Source organism: Drosophila biarmipes, chromosome 2L (genome assembly GCF_025231255.1).
Source record: "Drosophila biarmipes strain raj3 chromosome 2L, RU_DBia_V1.1, whole genome shotgun sequence".
Lineage (NCBI taxonomy): Eukaryota > Metazoa > Arthropoda > Insecta > Diptera > Drosophilidae > Drosophila > Drosophila biarmipes.
The window spans coordinates 16,561,704-16,577,922 of NC_066612.1; the positions used below are offsets into that span (position 1 = coordinate 16,561,704).

Consider the following 16,219-nt stretch of genomic DNA (forward strand, 5'->3'; position numbering starts at 1 on the left):
CAGAGGTCAGTCGAAAGGGTAAACTTATTTTAAAGCAACTAAATTATTTACTTTTATGGAAAATGTAATAAAATATATTATAAAATAATTTAAAGAGACCAGGAAAGGTTCGAGGTTAGATACAGATAGCATTTCTTTGTCTTACTTTAATTATATCACAATAGCAGTGTATTTTTGCAGTTCCAAAGTTCCCTGGCCCAGGCCCTTTGTGCTTTATTGAATTTTAATTTGCACTTTGTGGCTTGTGGTCAATAGTGGCCTGCCACACCCCCTTTTGCCACAGCCACGCCTTTTTGCTCGGACTTCCACTTAAGACATCGCCTCGCTTTGATTTCTTTTCGGTTTTTCTTTGCGATTTTCTTGCCCTCCTGCGGTTTTCTAGCTTCTCGTATGCCGAAAAACCGCAGAGCGTGTGTGAAAATTGAAATGTCACCAGTTCAGTGTCGAGTGTGGAGTTTTCCACCGCCCCCGGTACCCGCTGCACAGATGCCCCTTGATACCCGACTGCAGTGTCGTGCTTCGCTTTTCTGCTTGTCTGCCGCTGACAGTCATTGACAACTCTGAAGTTGCCCGATAAGGGGCGAGCTTGGGGGAAATGCGGTGGCAATGGGCTAGGAAAAAGTGGGGGGAAATGCCGGTTAGGGGTACTGCAGCAGCGCACGGATGCAATGTTGCATGACAGTCTGCACTAAGTGCTGACTCAACGCAATATAAGTTCTTATTTGCCAACAGACTTCGCTTAGAGGATTTGAAATGGGGATACCCAATGTTTGGTACTCTACTTGGACTAATTTCAGAACTCAATTAGATGATGGCTCGAAAAATAAATATGCCATATTAAAATCAATAAAATTGTGGTGCTTAAACAAACTTAAAGGTCTTTAATTGCAACTATAAGTTCTGATTGGGGATTTTAGGTGTGAAAAATACAAAGCCAAATCGAACTGGAAAAGCGCGTAGTTGCTATTGCCTTTCCCTTCTTGGCATTTAAGTTCGTTATGGCCGAACCGCATATTTTGGATTTTTAAGCCCGCCACTTGCATTAGTCCCCGGTCTAAGCCAACCCCCGCTGACTTTCACATTTTCCACTGCTTTTTAGCACAAATCCTTTTTATTCCTTTTCTTTGGGAGTTTAAAACGTTTTCGACAGGATTTAGTTGCATGACTTTTTGCTTTTAGCATTTCACCCGACAAACCTCAGAGCTCTCCGCAGCACCCCTTTCGCCAACCGATTCCCAAACTAACTGGACTCCAACTGCCCGGGGGGTGGATATCTGGTGTGCAGCTCCTCGATTCCCAGGACCAAACACGTACCCCCGTGGCCGAACGTGCACGGAATTTCCAAATACAAATACTAACCATGGCCACATTTTTTAGCCAAACTCCCCTGGCTTCCGAAATCCTCCCTTTGAGTTCCACTTTAGTTTTTGCTTTTTAGTTCGAAATATTCTGGATTGGTTACAATTTGTTCTGGCCGTAGATTCCTGCCTAAATGGAAACTATTTTGTTTGAGCTGGCAGTTTGTTTAGGCTGGAATACTAAAACAATGCATGTGCAAAATAAATATCTATGTGGAGTATTTTTACTGTAGTTTAGGATACGTTTTGAAATGGTTTACCTAGAAATATTATACAAAGGCTGAAATTTCTTGAGCACTTTAATATTCAGATTTTTCTGTACATGCACAGTAATAAGTGTCAGTAATAAGTTTTCCATCTGCGGAGCATCCGCATTCCTTTTTTTTTGGGTTACCAAGACAGGTTGACACTTCGCAGGACAGGTCAGGTCCAAGTAGCCCACTTACAGGATGAGCGAAAGAGACGGGGATGGGGTGCAGAAAGAGAAGGGACTATTCCTCGCCACCGCCATTTGCTCGCCTTTGTTTGCGGTGAAACTTTCGCAGCAGCTTTTGTTAATTCGGTCAATATTTGCGGACGCACGAAATAAAAACGAAAACTCAGCGAAAAAACTTTTTGCCAAAGTACAACAGAGCAGGGAGAAAAAAAACACAAAAATAAGAACCACTCCTATTTAACCCCTTAATGGCAGTTGGGCCATAGTTTTCCCACTGGATATCTGGCTGTTAAAATAGACTTATTGCCGGTTTGTCAGTCACAAAACGGTCGCCCGTGCATGCGCCTGGAGCAACAGATGCAGCTGTGTCCACCTGGATCATGCATTATTCATGGAAAACGCAAATTCCGTAACGCGTATTTCATTAAGGTAACCCCCATAGCCCAATAGTTTTTCACCTGCATGCGGCAAGTGCTTTTGAGTCTTTATGCAAATTGTAGTCGGTAATAAAATACCGTGAGGCAGGCAAAAAATGTCCAAGTGGCGTGGAGCTATTTTTCGGGGAATTCCCGGATCCAGACCCCTTGGCGTTAATTGCGATTGGAGTGTTTGCCCAACTTACCTCCTGTTTAGCCTGGCCTCACGCTCCAGTTATCCAGTTCTCCAGTTCCCCCGCACTCTTCTCGATTTCTCCCTTCTCAGCCGGGTTAATTCTGAAAGCAACAACAGGGTAAAGTTTTTTCGACGTTAGTTAAATTTGTTGAAAGTTATTTGCTTTCCCTGTTGTTGATGGAGGGAGCATTCTGGAATGGTCTGGTTTTGCTTTGGTTGCTTCCTCGAGGAGCCTTAAGTTAATTAGTTGAATTTGTGTTGAAGAGTTTTTTGTGCGAGCTGGGGAATTTTTCCTAGTTTAATTTAGTGGATGCAAAACTTGTGTCTAGATGGGGAAACGCTGGCAGTCGAATGTTGAAAGAATGCCGGAGAAAATTCTTTCCGGAAATCCAAAGAGATTTCTTTGGGTCCTAGACTAGCTTGGATTAAGATTTCATTAAATTAAAGCATGTTTTTTGTAATTTTCGTGCGGAAAGACAGAAATAGTCGGGTGCTTGCCATAAAAAACTAAGATGTATTAGGGATTGGTTAGTGCTAATTGATTTGATACAAGAACAATTAAATTGAGTTCGACATTTCGACCATGTTGAAAATCAAATTGTGAATATTTTGACAGTTAAACATAAGAGTCAATTGCAAGGAGCTTGGTAAATATTTGTATTGACAAAGCATAAATTATAGCTAAACTTTCAAAAGAAAACTTTAGTTTTGGTTGCTACATGCGAATTTTTGGCCTATGAGGAAGATATTTTTATTGAATATAATTTTCCATATTTCCACAACATTTCCGCCTCAACTTTTGTGGGCGAAACGGAGAAAATTTACATAAATCAACTCTCTTGGCCTGCGTTCGCTATGTGTTTACGCTTTTTCCTTGGCTTTTCCCCGCCTCTGCTAGCTTGTTTTGTTAGCCAATTTTCAGTGTTGGCTTCTGGCTTGCTGGCCACAACAAACAACTGACCATAAATAATCAAATCTTATACACAATCTGCAAACAGATTTTGCGTTTCTAATAAATTTCACTTTGCAAGCACACAGCAAAAAATACGAGCCCCAAAAGGAGGCTAAAATGGAGCGGGGCAAACACTTTTTGCGTCATCAGACAAAAAAGTATGTATATAAATACATATTTATGCCTGCGCAGTTTAGAATGTATGGGATATGCCAGGCATATACTACAAAAATTATATATTTATTTATTTATGTTTATGCATACTTTTCAATACTCTGCTTAAAGCTTGTAAATATATAAAAATATGTAGGAAAAGGCCTCGAAAACTATACTGGAGGAGAAAAAACCACAACAAATTATGGTTCACTGAGTTTTCTAAACGTTTTTTCTCTTAGACTTCGGTATCTCGCAGCTGTTATCCGACTCTATGTGTGTCCTTTTTGTCAAGGACACATTTGTTTGGTGTGAAAATGTGGTTGGAAGTCAATAACATAATAAAAACGTTGACATTGAAGGTCGCTGAGAAATGGCTGCCATAGACATATAAAACCGCAAGACGGGTAGGGCCTGGAAAATTTATGAAAATTGTCTGGACCGGCGCTCTTGAGAGCAGAACGAAGAAGGGAAAAGCCCATCCGAAATTGAGGTTAAGGGAGTTGCTGTTGGCGAACAAACTTTCATTGCATAACAATAGGCGCAATGGCGAACCGCAAGCCGCATTTAAATATAAATACCTGCAACCAGAGCCGCAGGCCAAAACCAAACAAAAAAAAAAACAGGAAAAACGGGAGTACGGGAGAACAAGTGAAAAGTTTTCTGCGTTTTCTGGCCATGTAATGAAAGTCCAGGCATTTTCCATCCCGTTTTCCTGGAAAAGTGGCTCGTGGTCGCTGGCACGTGAAAGAAAAAGTGCAGGTGGCTTTCATTCCCGCTTCCCTGGCTTTCCACACCCACAGTAGAATAAATAAACTTCAACTTTTTGCCGGCCACAATTTCTGTTTCTGCTTCTTTTTCCCTTTGGCCGAGTAAAAGAAATATCTAAAATTGCGGCAGTGCGAAAGCGTAAAACAACAATAACAAATGGCACAGAAATGGGCTAAAGCGAAATAAGCCACAGAAATGGAAATAAGAGCTGAACAATTTCACTTTTTCTTCCTGGTTTCATATATATATATATGTATAAATTTATATTATTTTCAGCAGTCAAGTGGGTGGAAAAATGCTGTTAAGCTTTAAAAATGTTGGCAGCCCCAAGATGCGAGAGTAATTGAGAACAAATAAATACAAGTGGCCGGCGGAAGGAGGAAAAGTCGAGGAGAAAGCAGGCAAAATAAAGATAAAAGCAAACAGGCACAGCTGAATAATGTGGGGAATCAAACGAAATATGAGAGCATGAGTAATGAAATGAACGCATTAAAAATATGTCTTTTCGAGAAGATAAGAAATAAATCAATGACATTTCACAAGAAAACTTTTATTTCAATCACGCACTCGAAGAAATAAAAATCATAACCGTGGTAATTAAAGTAATATGCATGGAAAGGTGTATAAAAGTATGCAACAATTTATTTCGGATTTGAAATTAGATGAACTAATGCTGAACGAAGTTTTTAAACTTTTTGTTGCATACTTTTAGACACAATGTAAAAAAAACGCGAAAAAGAGTATTGTGTCTTAGATTTCCAACTTTTCCAGCTAAAATTAAAGTTTTATCTTTCACTTAGAGACGAAGTCTTAGAAGTAGTTGTCTCCTAGCTGGGTCACTTAATTCCCTTACGCTCTTAACTTTTTTGTAGTTTTTGCTTCAATCAAATTAAGTCGAGCAACTTCTGGGAGCCACAGATTTATTTGCATGTTTGCTTTCTGCCAGTTTATCCGATTTCCCATTTTCCTCTCCCATCCTGAAGCTACAGGCTCTGATAAGGTTTACAATTTGCTGCCATTTGCTTTCCTGCTTTTCCCAACTCACACTTACCCTTGTACAAAGATAGACTGGAGACTGCTGCTCAATTTCATTTTTACGCTCACCAATTTCAGCTTTCCTTAGCTTTTCGGTGCCATTTCTCTTGTACTGCGTTTCGGCTTTTATTTACTTTCTTTTTCGGGTTTATAGTTGCTTCATTGTTGCTCTCTTTCTATTTTTCACATTCCCTCTCTATCTGTTTTAGGTGGGTGATGATGCTGACATAAGTCTCTGATATATTGCCTTTCTGTTGCATGACCGATACGTTTTCAGCTCGACGCTACACACTTGGGTTTATGCAATAAAATCCTTCACTTTCCCCTTTCGGATTTTTAAAGCTGCTTGAATTCTAAATCATCTTAAAATCCTGATGTCCCCTTTTTTCATTTTTTGAGGGCGTGGGCGTGTCGTCTGATGGTACAAAAGTCATTATGGAACAAGTGTTGGCCGCTTTCCCAGCGGACACTTGAGTATAATTAATGCCATGCCACGCCCACAGCCCCGCCGCCACAACAGGAAATGGCAACCGGAATAGATCCTCCCGCCTAGGGATTTCCATCTCTCCCCTCCCTCCCAATTTTTTCCCACTCAAATGAGACTCGACGCAATTGTCGCTCCCAAATTAATTTGTATAATTTTACAGTCGCCATTGGTTAACGAGGGAAGTTCAGGGGGAGTTTGTGGAGCACAAACGGCATTCGAGGAAACCGAAACTTATTCCCAAGGGTTCCAAAAACCTCGGAGAATTCAAATGAAGTTTGGTGGCAGCGAAAAGGAGGCAATTATTTTGTAGGCCAAAGAAGAAAATGTGGAAATGAGGATGGCGGAAATAAATAAAAGCAGGTAACAACTCAGGAATCCTGAAAATGAAAGTCAATTTATGCTCGGGAAAAGGAATATATAAAGGATAATATGGGTATTCCTTTAATGTTCCTATCTTTGCCTAGAAATTAAGTAAATGAATGTTTCGATAAGCCATAGTTTTAAGAAGGAGCATTCCTCACCGAGACCATTTTAAGCCTTATATAATTTCATCGGTTTCCGTACATATATTTCGAGCCTTTAATCTTGCAATTAATTACTGAACAGCATTCCATTATCAATCGATTTCAGCAGATTCTCCATCGTCCACATTCAGTGTGATTAATATTTAATAGGAAAAGCCAGGTTCTCTTAACTATCTCCTGCTGCACTCGACTTACCCTGCCGACCACCTATCAATTGCAATCAAGATGTAAATGCTGTTACTGGGAAACTCGGGGAGAAAGTAGCGAGTGGCCGAGGGGCGGCGGGCAGAGGGCCGATGTTGCAACACTTGATTGACTTTCGCAGCGCATTTATTTTGAAGCCTTCCGGCTGCCGTTGGCCGCAAAGCCAACTTTTCAACGACTTGGCTTAACTTTAAACTGCACCAATGGCTGAAAATAAAGGAGTTCGTGGCTTACACACACTCGTGAAACTTTCGACCGGGCTGAAAGTAAAGTTTCCCACCCAGAAAGCCAGCCACTGTGGAAAGGTTGGAGCTAAGTTATTTAGTGCAGGTCTAGGCACCTGACTATCCAAAGAAAACGAGTTCAGGCTTGGAAAAAACGAAAAATGTGTAGCCGCATGGCAATAAAATGTAATTCCCTGAGATTTCTCTTTTGTCTGGCTGCGCCAATTGCAATTGCAAATTGATAAATACATTTACTGCGGCAAAATGGAGTAGTTTTACAGATCTGCACATTCATCAGATAAGTTGATTATGCAGAGAGAAAAATACATAAATCAAATAAGTTAATAATTGAAATGGTGTTGCAAATAAAACGTTTGAAATGTACCCAATGAATAGTATTTTATAGATAGATTTAAATACAAATATTTTACCTTTGGATTGAACTCTTTTTGTTGAACTAGTAGATATTTAACCATTTGTTTCTGTCAAGCTTTAAGTTTAGCAATTTTCCTCACTGTAAATAAAACCTACCAGCTTTGTAAAGTGTGAGCACGTTTTACCCTCATGATTTGGTATGCTTCAGCGATTTGTTTCGCTGTGGGTGAGTTACACTCTGGTTGAAGGTTTTCCGGCTTTTCCGCAGCGCCCTCGACATTTTCCCTTTTTTCCCGCTGACCTAATTTACGGCGCTCTCGATCGGGGCGCGACACATGTGGCTTAGTCGCTGTTTCCCTGGGTTTTGCCCGGAGTTCGTATCCCTTATAGGCGAGCTCCTTTATCCTTGGCCCTGCCGTCAATTTTTATTGCTGCGGCTTGGCCTTTCCCCCGATTTTTCCCCCAACCCGCCCCCTCGGCAGTTGTTTTTGAAGTTTTGCATAGCATAGTTTCTTTGGGCAAGTTTCGGAGAACATAAATCACCAGAGCATAGTTTTCATTTCAAGTTTTATTTTTGTGGTGTTTCGGTTTTTTCTCCTTCGGGCTCCTAACTAATTGTGTCGGCATGTGTGCTGGGGGATAATTTGTTGCTCTCACTTCGGCCTGGCTTTAAATTTATTGTTCGCCCAAAGGAAAGTGTCAAATGCAGACGATTTCCACAATCGTATGATAAATGGCTGCGAGACTTTACCATTCTACTCGGCACTGCAATTCCTACACAAACTGCACTCTCCCACTAATTATGTTCGCTCATTATTAACCCCGATGTCGAGTCAACAGGAAAAGTCATTCTAGACGTCCAAGAAAGGGAAAGGGAAAGGAAAAGCGAGAGGGCAGTGAAAAAATAACCAAGGTGAGAATAAATTTCACTCACTTAAGCAAATTTGACAGACAGGTTTTCCATTAGCAAACATGCTTTTGTCATTTGCGCAAATTAATGCATGGCAGGTGGGATGGAGAACCAGTGGCCTGGCCAAGGGGGTGTATAAAAAGCAGATGATGCTTACTTAGGTATTCACTTGAGCAGCTCTTAGGAAAGGTCCACTGTATGTGTTGACCTCGCTTTGTATAATTTATTATGTCGGGGAAAAGAAAGCGGAGATTTAATGCGACCTGTAAGGAAGTTGAAGAAAAGAGGAAGTTATTTTTATACAATTAAATGTAAAATGGTTATTCCAAACTTGTCCATTACAATTTGCAGACATTAACAGATTACAGGAATAATATTTCATTCCTTTTTAAAGTCATTAATTTGTTAGCTCACTCCAAAGTAAAGCTAGTGCTAGGAATATGATTTCAAACTTTTCAGTTGATTGACTTCCCTCGAAACAAAATGAGGTATATTTTTGTAAAAACTACATATCTCTTTCAACTAAAGCCCCCGAATCAAACCCCTCCATGAACCCCAATAAGTCGCAGACTTTGATTTCGGTTCCCGCTGCCCACATTAGACATTCAATTATCAATCAACCATAAACCATAATTGAAAGATCAAACGCTCAACACACATGCCAAATGCACACACACCAAGGCAGAGGAAAACTGTGTGTGTTTGAGGCGGAGGCAGGGGCTTTTCCAGCTTGCCACATTTGTCGCAACTGATAAAAGTCGCACACACATACACAATAAAACGGACAAAGGGCAAAAACTGAGCGAAGGCGTAAGCGAAAAATGTGCAGAGCGTAAATAAATTACAACAATAATGACGCCAAACATGATAACAACAAATGGCAGTGGGGGCTAATGGGGGATTTCCAGGGGCGGAACGGAGGGGAGTGACTGTGGCTTAAAGCTGCTCGGGACAGGCGATTGTTATTGATCATCGCAATATTTTGCGCATTAAGCAGCGCCAGTCAAGCCAAACATATGCAGCAGCCACTGACGGAATCGGAGGATGGTTAAAAATAAGCACAAAATGGTAAGTCCCCCAAACAGTGCCATAAAATTCTAAGAGTTATCTACTCTTAAATTTACTATAGAGATATTGGAGTATTTTCCAAAATAAATCATTTTATCTACACTATGCCAAGTATTTTTTTATAGAATAAAATAATTAACAAATGTTTCCCTTAGCTTCTCTTTAGGATAGAATATTTTTATTACTCTATATATTAAAATTATTTTAAGAGTCCTAACAAAGAACTGTTTTTTCCAGTGTCCAGTTGATTGTCGTGGCTTTTTATCCTTCTGACTTGTTTACGTAAAAAACCAACTCAGAGGCTGAGGAAAGGATAACATTGTGAGGGCAGCCATTCAAGGTCCTGAAAGTCCTAAGCCATTAAAGCATATTAGTTTTCCTCGCTGCCATATTGTGCGTTCGCCTGTATGCGTGCCTCTGTTTCCGTCTCGTCCTTGTATTTGTATTTATTTTTTGGGGCATTTTTGTTTGCGCCTGACTGCACAATAAAAGTTTTTAAAAGGGGATTCGCGTTGTTGTTGCTGGCTCTTCTGCTTGTAGCTAACGCCATTTTGGATTTGCATTGCCATTTGTTGGCCCTTTTCCTTGCTGCTTGGCTTTCGCGGTTTTTACGACACGAAAACCCGCTCAACATGCAACAGTTTTGCACGCTAAGCGGCTCACATCGCGTATACGCAATACATTCTGGAGCTTACACTAAATCAAATTAAATGGCACGGAACAAGGGTAGATTGCCAGTCAAAGTGTGTGACAGTTCAATAAAACAAAGACACGCCTTAAATTATCCATTCTAAATTTAAATAATCTTAATAAATCCATTAATTTCATTCCTTTTTTCCCTAAACATAATTTTGTTGGAAAATACTTTTTAGGAAGATACCTCTGTGTTTCAGTTGAATAGGTATTCCTTTAAGAGCTTCATTATAGTTGCCTAGTGCCCGAAATTAATTCCCATTACGTACACGCAACATTAACCTTAAGGTATCCAGCTAAATAAGCAATCATTTCCAGTTTCCCACATTTCTGGGCCATTGAACCTAAATTAACTAATTAATATTTGCCTGTACTGCCAGCATTTTCCGTGCTCCATTCAGTCCTTTCATCATTTGTTGGGTATTTTTTCGTGGGAATTTAAATAAAGATTTGGGGGTTTTATCTCACCCACTTCAACTATCCGAACAATTTGACAAAAGAAGAAAAAAAAGATAAATAAAGAAAAGGCAGCGAAAGGAATGCAATTTATTTCCGTAATAAAAATGCATTTTTATTACGAAATCATAGCCATGAAATCTAGTGCACGGACCCATCGGATTTATGTGGCATTCATTATGCTGCTGGCGGTCCCTGTTTTCCATCTATATGTTTGCAGATACATGTTTGTGTATAGGTGCGGATAAAATAAGAGAGGGAAAGCTTGCTTCTGGCCAGGCCAAAAAATGTGTATTAAGCTATTTGCATTTGGTTTCATTTTTCCGTTTGTTTGCCTGTTTGCCAGTTTGTTTTTGTGTGCAGCTGCTGCACCTGCAACAACGCAACGTGGCTCGCAATTTATGTATAAAATATAGAGCGCCAATAAATGCGATAAACTGACCCGCGGGCCGTTTTTCCTCGGCGTCCCCTTCCCCCAGAAAATGTTCCATCGAATTTCATCCATTTAACCATGGCTATAGGCACTTCTCCTTCACGTTTTTTTATATTTTTTGCCAGGTCGTGTTTGCATTTAATCCCCATGACCCATAATAATTTGTGCAAATTTATTTGCGAGTGCTTAGTGCCAGGGAATGGAGGTGGCTTTCCATCTGGCCACTGGCAGATATCGTGTAAATAAAACAAATTGCCATAAATAACCCTGCTGGCTGCCATAAATCTCGGTTAAATGGACATTTTTGCATCTTCAAATCGTCGAGTGGCGAAGGACACGAGATACGCAGGAAACAAGAGCCGGGACACTGAGTGAAATACATCTCTGCTGGTGCTTCAAATCAGCAGAATGATAAAATGCCTCTAGACAAGCAAATGACACGAATGGGGCGTCTCGCTCGTGCCGGGGAAGAGCCAAGGTCGAGCCCAGGACGAACTTAAAATAGTTAGTCAGAGTCATGTTTCTTTTGCCTTATGTATGTAAGAAAAGTTCAAAAAATATTTATTTGTAATGATTTTGTTTCTAGCCGAATGTTACTCTTAGTTTACTTTTTTAAAATGTACTTATATCCCTATCTTTGCTGCTCCTTTGAAATCTCCGAATAATCCCCCTTATTGCCATACCGCTTAGGTCTTTTCTTTATCTTGCCATTTAATCCCCCCACTTAAGTCTTGTCATAACATTGTCAAACCACCGATATGCGCATGAAATGCACTTAGCAATCAAATTCAAATTCCGGATCATATATTAAACAAATCCGATTTGGTTAACGTGCATTCAAGCGCACTTTCAATACGCTCCCCGAGTTCCCTTGATCTTTGCCGGTACTAACGATATGCGAAATCAATTTGAAAATAATAAAAATATCTATTCAAGTCAGACGCAGCTTTTTCTCCCTTTTTTCCTGCGTCTGACTATGATTCCTGATTATGATTATGACTTCAGTGAGTGGAGTGAGTGGAGTGGGCGGAGAATTCCGCCCTGACTCCTTTCGATCCTGGCTGTGTTTTGATGTCGTTACCAGACATTGAACCGCATTAAACTATGCATAAATACACATTGCGTTGACGATGTCGACACATATGGAGCCCCCTGTTCCCCCACCCTGGGGAAAAGTGGAAAAGCGTAGTGGGAAATGGGCGGGCCTGGGAGGTAGCGACGTGCCAGAGGCGTTGGGCAAATGCAATTTGATGCAGACATTACGACTACATGACGATTTTATCGTCGAGTGTAGTGCACAGACATAAACATATATCTACATATGGCTTACGCAGGAGGGGAATCCCCATCCGCAATCACCCACACTCTCACACTCGCACGCAGAGGGGCATTAATGCACACACACGCACACACTTGCACCCGCTGAGTGGAAAGAATCTTGCACTCGCCGTGCCTTCGATGATGCTCTTAAATATTTGCATAAAAAACTACGCTTGCTAGTCGTGGGATATGGTAAATGGTGTAGAAGTTTTACCATCCCCGTACCTCCCACTGCCATTAACCACAACGGAGCGGAGGAAGAAGATGTTGCTGCAACAATAATAATAACAAACACGCTCCATAATCAACACGTACTTAAGTCCTGCCACCATTCTGGCCAGGATTTACTCTGGATACATCCCACACACTCACGCGTCGCAGATTTGCAGTTTCCGAGTAAAGTTCTTAAAGAAGTTGGGACTTACGGATGGAAAACTAAAGTGCATATTTTCTGTAAGCCACATAAAATTAAAGTAAAGAATTCAATTTACAATTTATATTTTTATTTTTCCCGTCATCAACGCATTTAAAAGACCCTTATCATATAAAACGTATCTGATGTTCAATTAGCTTAATAAATGCAATCAGAAAAAAGAGAATTTCACACATGTGAAATTTCAAGTGTCAAATAGCTGGGAAACGTCCATTTTTAATTATTCTTAAATCTTTAGGTTTTATTTATTTGGCAACTTATTTAGGGAAAATAAAATTAAACACTTAATTCTTTTTTAAACATTTAAGAGCCTCCAAGCAACAACAAGAAATTCCAAAATCAAATCAAATTAATTTCACAGAGCGGAACACTGAAAAAGGATATGTCCAATAAATTATCACAGGAAATTCGGGAATATTTCGCCAATATTTTGTGCACTTTTCACTTTTCCCTTGAACAATTTAAATCATTTCGATTGTCAAACGAGCGACAGCTTTTTGATTTGCCTTCGAGAGCACACTTCATTTTAGCAATCAACGCATGCAAATCGCCGAGGCAGCCGAGAGCAATATTTCATTTCAATAAACAATAAACAATTTGCCGCAGCAAATAATATAAATATATGCCCGAGTGTAGTCCGATTTCCAGAGCCATCATCAATAACCAGACTTGACTCGCACCGAGTCGAGTGTCCGGAGCAGGGCGCGGCTAGGACTCTATTGCCACTCGATAAGTGGGCTAAAACAATTGATTATTGTGTGTCGTAAGCACACACTTTGCACCCGAGCCCTGGCAAAATCGGATGGAAACGTGAAGAAATCGTAGCGCAGCCCGGGCCAAACTCAACTGTCAGTTGCACATACGCCGAAAGCAAATTTAAATGTTAATCAAATGGCGCTGCTGAGGAATATACATAAGTACAATATGGGCGGGAAACCCGATCCGAAAAAGATGAAACCGAACATAAGAGAATCGAAGGAAAATTTCGCATGCATGCACAGGAAAATGAGTTTGATGTGGGGAAACTGGAGGATGAGCGGATCGCAAATGTAATTGACAGTTCAAGTGACAAGCGGGCGGCGGCGAAAGGTAAAGGATTCCTTTCGCTCCAATAAAAGGAGGTCCACAATAAAAATTCACAGCAACACATCCACTGTCCGCCTTTTCAAAAATGCAAAATGCGCGCCACAAACAATTTTTAATTAAAAAAAGAACGAGTGGAAAAAGTGGGACAGTTTTTGTATTTTTCATTTTGTCCGGGTTGTTGGGATGCATTAAAATTAATGTCATTTTTCAGCAATTTTTCAGTTACTTTTTTACGCCACCCATCTCACTTTTCGGTTTTTCCCATGCTGCCATATGTTTCGGCTTGGCTGAACCTGTGGCAAACTGTCGAACTTCTCTTTTTTCCGGCCGTTCTTTTAGTTTTGCAATTTTTGCGGTTGAATCGTTGTCCGGGCAACGGCACCATAATAAAAGGCTAAGCGAATGATTGAGATACGAGTGTCATAAAAAATACTTTGCCGAAATCACTTAAGCATGATAATGCATTTTGTTTATTGAACGAGTATCTGCTTGTTTTTAAGTCTTGTCTTGGCTTCAAAGTAACTTATAATACTCGTTGATTAAATTTTGTGAACCGATTCAGGAGTTCTCCCTCATGAAACGGAAAAAAGCATCATCCTTGGCATCTTCTATGCAAATGAGGCGTCCCCACACAACTCCCTTGCGCTCCAGATCCCCGATTTTCTTCACAACTCTTTGTTTTATTTCACGGAAATTCTTCAGATCTAATCTCGAGTTCCAATCAAAAGACTCACTGGGGAAATTTTGTTTTATAAAGAAATCGTTAGGGAACTGTTAAATTTTGTATACTTACAACATTCTGATAGTTTTGGGTAAAAGCAAAATAAAAATTGAAAGTTATATGTTTCTTTGTGGAGTTTTGGGGGTAGACTGAATAAATCTCAGGCAGAGGTGAACGTTGCCGAGGAATTTTTTACCAAGGCCCACTTCGTTAACAGTAATATGTGATTTAAAAGATCTACCTTAAAACGTCAGGGAGTTAAATACATTACGAGTATCTCCCCCTTGTCGGCCACTCGTAATTCATTGTTAGCTGCATCATTATTTACCCTTTAATTGCAGCAATTTCCTGATTTGATGCCCAGTGAAAGGGCCAAACTGCCGCGCAAGCTTTTCCCGCTTTCTCCAGCGTTTTCCCGAATTCCCCGAGCGATGTGAGGGCGGTCATAAAAGCATTCATGCCACATAAACTGAGCCGCAGTGGCAACAATGATGGCTTCGTGCAGCGAAAGACGAGTGCTCGGCCATATGATGTTACACTTTTATGTTCACCATCGCCGAAAACAAGCCCCGGGGCTCGGCAAAAAATGCGGAAAATCGTACCCATCATCGCTCTTACCAGTTGCCAGCCGCCAGTCAAATCAATTGGCTGCAAATAAAACACAAACATAGTGAGCGGAAAGGACTCTGCAAATACAAATAAATCGCAGCGTTTCCGCAGCGGTCATGCTCTCCCGCTTTTATGATTATTATATAAATTTTCCCTTGAAATGTCATAAAAAGCCAGCGCAAATAAAAAGCATCGTGGAGTGGTCTCATCCCCCTCCCCACTTACTTCTTCCTTTTTTTGCTTCTGATGATGAAGCAGGAAAATGCGCACGTCACGAGGTGGGAGACGTGGAAAATTTTGCCGGGGAAAACAGAATGTTAGACACATGTCCCGTCCCTGGGCCAATATTCAAATTCGGCTCGCTGGCCGAGCGGTTCCCAACTTATTAAGTTGTTAAAGCATGATTTGTGGCCTTCGCACGGATCCCACGCCACACTTGCCCTCGTATAAAGTGTAAATCCAAGTGCTGCCGTGTGCTTAGTAGATTTTCTCGGTCGGCAGTTTATTCCTGCGGCTTATGAATTATGAAAGTTTCTTTTTTTGGTGGGTGGTTCGGCTTTCAGTGTGCTGGCCACGCGTGTTGGCCATAAACGCCCCGCTTTATGGGCCGCAGAGCCTGGCAAATTGAAAGTGAAAAGTTAAGTTGAGTTGGGCCCGGAGTGGCCGGGGGGAAAACGCCATTGGGGTCGCGTTATGGGGCTTGAAAATAGGGGCATCGTAGTGCAAGAAAAGCTGGAAAATGGGGCGAATGTATTGGGAAAGTGCGGCAATTACCCACTTTCAAAGTAAGCCAAATAAATCACTGGAACGAGTTTGGTCAGCAGTTCTCACTTATGGGTTTAGAAGAATTTGCTTTAAACAGTATGCTCTTTAAAAATAAAAGATATTTGCAATTAAAACCAGTAATATTACGATAACCAGTGTATAGTATCATCGAAATAAAGTATAATTATAGGAGCAGCACTTCAGAAAATCATTAGATGAAATGAAATTGAACTCCATCCTTTAAAAATATTCCCCCTCGCCTGTTCCAGCTTGATTCTTCAATTTGTAAATTACTTTACGCAGCACAGATATAGCTGCTTTTTCACTCAGTAATTTTCTTGGGGGTTTCCCTTCCAATTCATTAGAGCTGCGCTGGGAGCTTGAGGAAAATCTTAATGATTTCCGTAAACATGGCCAAACAAATAACGAGGCGTCGGGCGACAGAAAGCTCGTTGATTTTTGTTTTTTATGGCTCACTTGAAAGGAAGCGGAAATAGTGAAAAGGAGTGGGAGCGGCGGAAAAGCGGAAAAGCGGACAGCGAATTTTTAACGTGTTAATGCCAAGGCGGCTGCTAACAAGTAGACAAACAGAGC

The 16,219-nt window shown here is 40.8% G+C and overlaps 2 protein-coding genes across 3 annotated transcripts in view; both read right to left on the minus strand.

The window, feature by feature from the left end:
- Nucleotides 1–16,219, minus strand: part of LOC108033751 (uncharacterized) — a 120,755-nt gene that overhangs the window by 87,455 nt on the left and 17,081 nt on the right. The window contains exons 1-2 of one of the 2 annotated variants that reach the window (XM_050885335.1): nt 8,199–8,247; nt 2,417–2,507 (exon numbers count right to left, since the gene is read on the minus strand). The gene's annotated coding sequence lies outside the window, so the exon portion shown is untranslated. Of the gene's footprint in view, nt 1–2,416; nt 2,508–8,198; nt 8,248–16,219 lie in introns of those variants that run through there. The other variant, XM_017108322.2, reaches the window with a different exon arrangement.
- On the minus strand, nt 13,978–14,479 carry LOC108033756 (uncharacterized). The gene is made up of 2 exons (XM_017108329.3): nt 14,324–14,479; nt 13,978–14,263 (listed from the first exon to the last, which is right to left on the minus strand). Exons 1-2 carry the CDS (start codon nt 14,326–14,328, stop codon nt 14,089–14,091), a joined length of 180 nt encoding a protein of 59 aa, XP_016963818.1. The 5' UTR covers nt 14,329–14,479; the 3' UTR covers nt 13,978–14,088.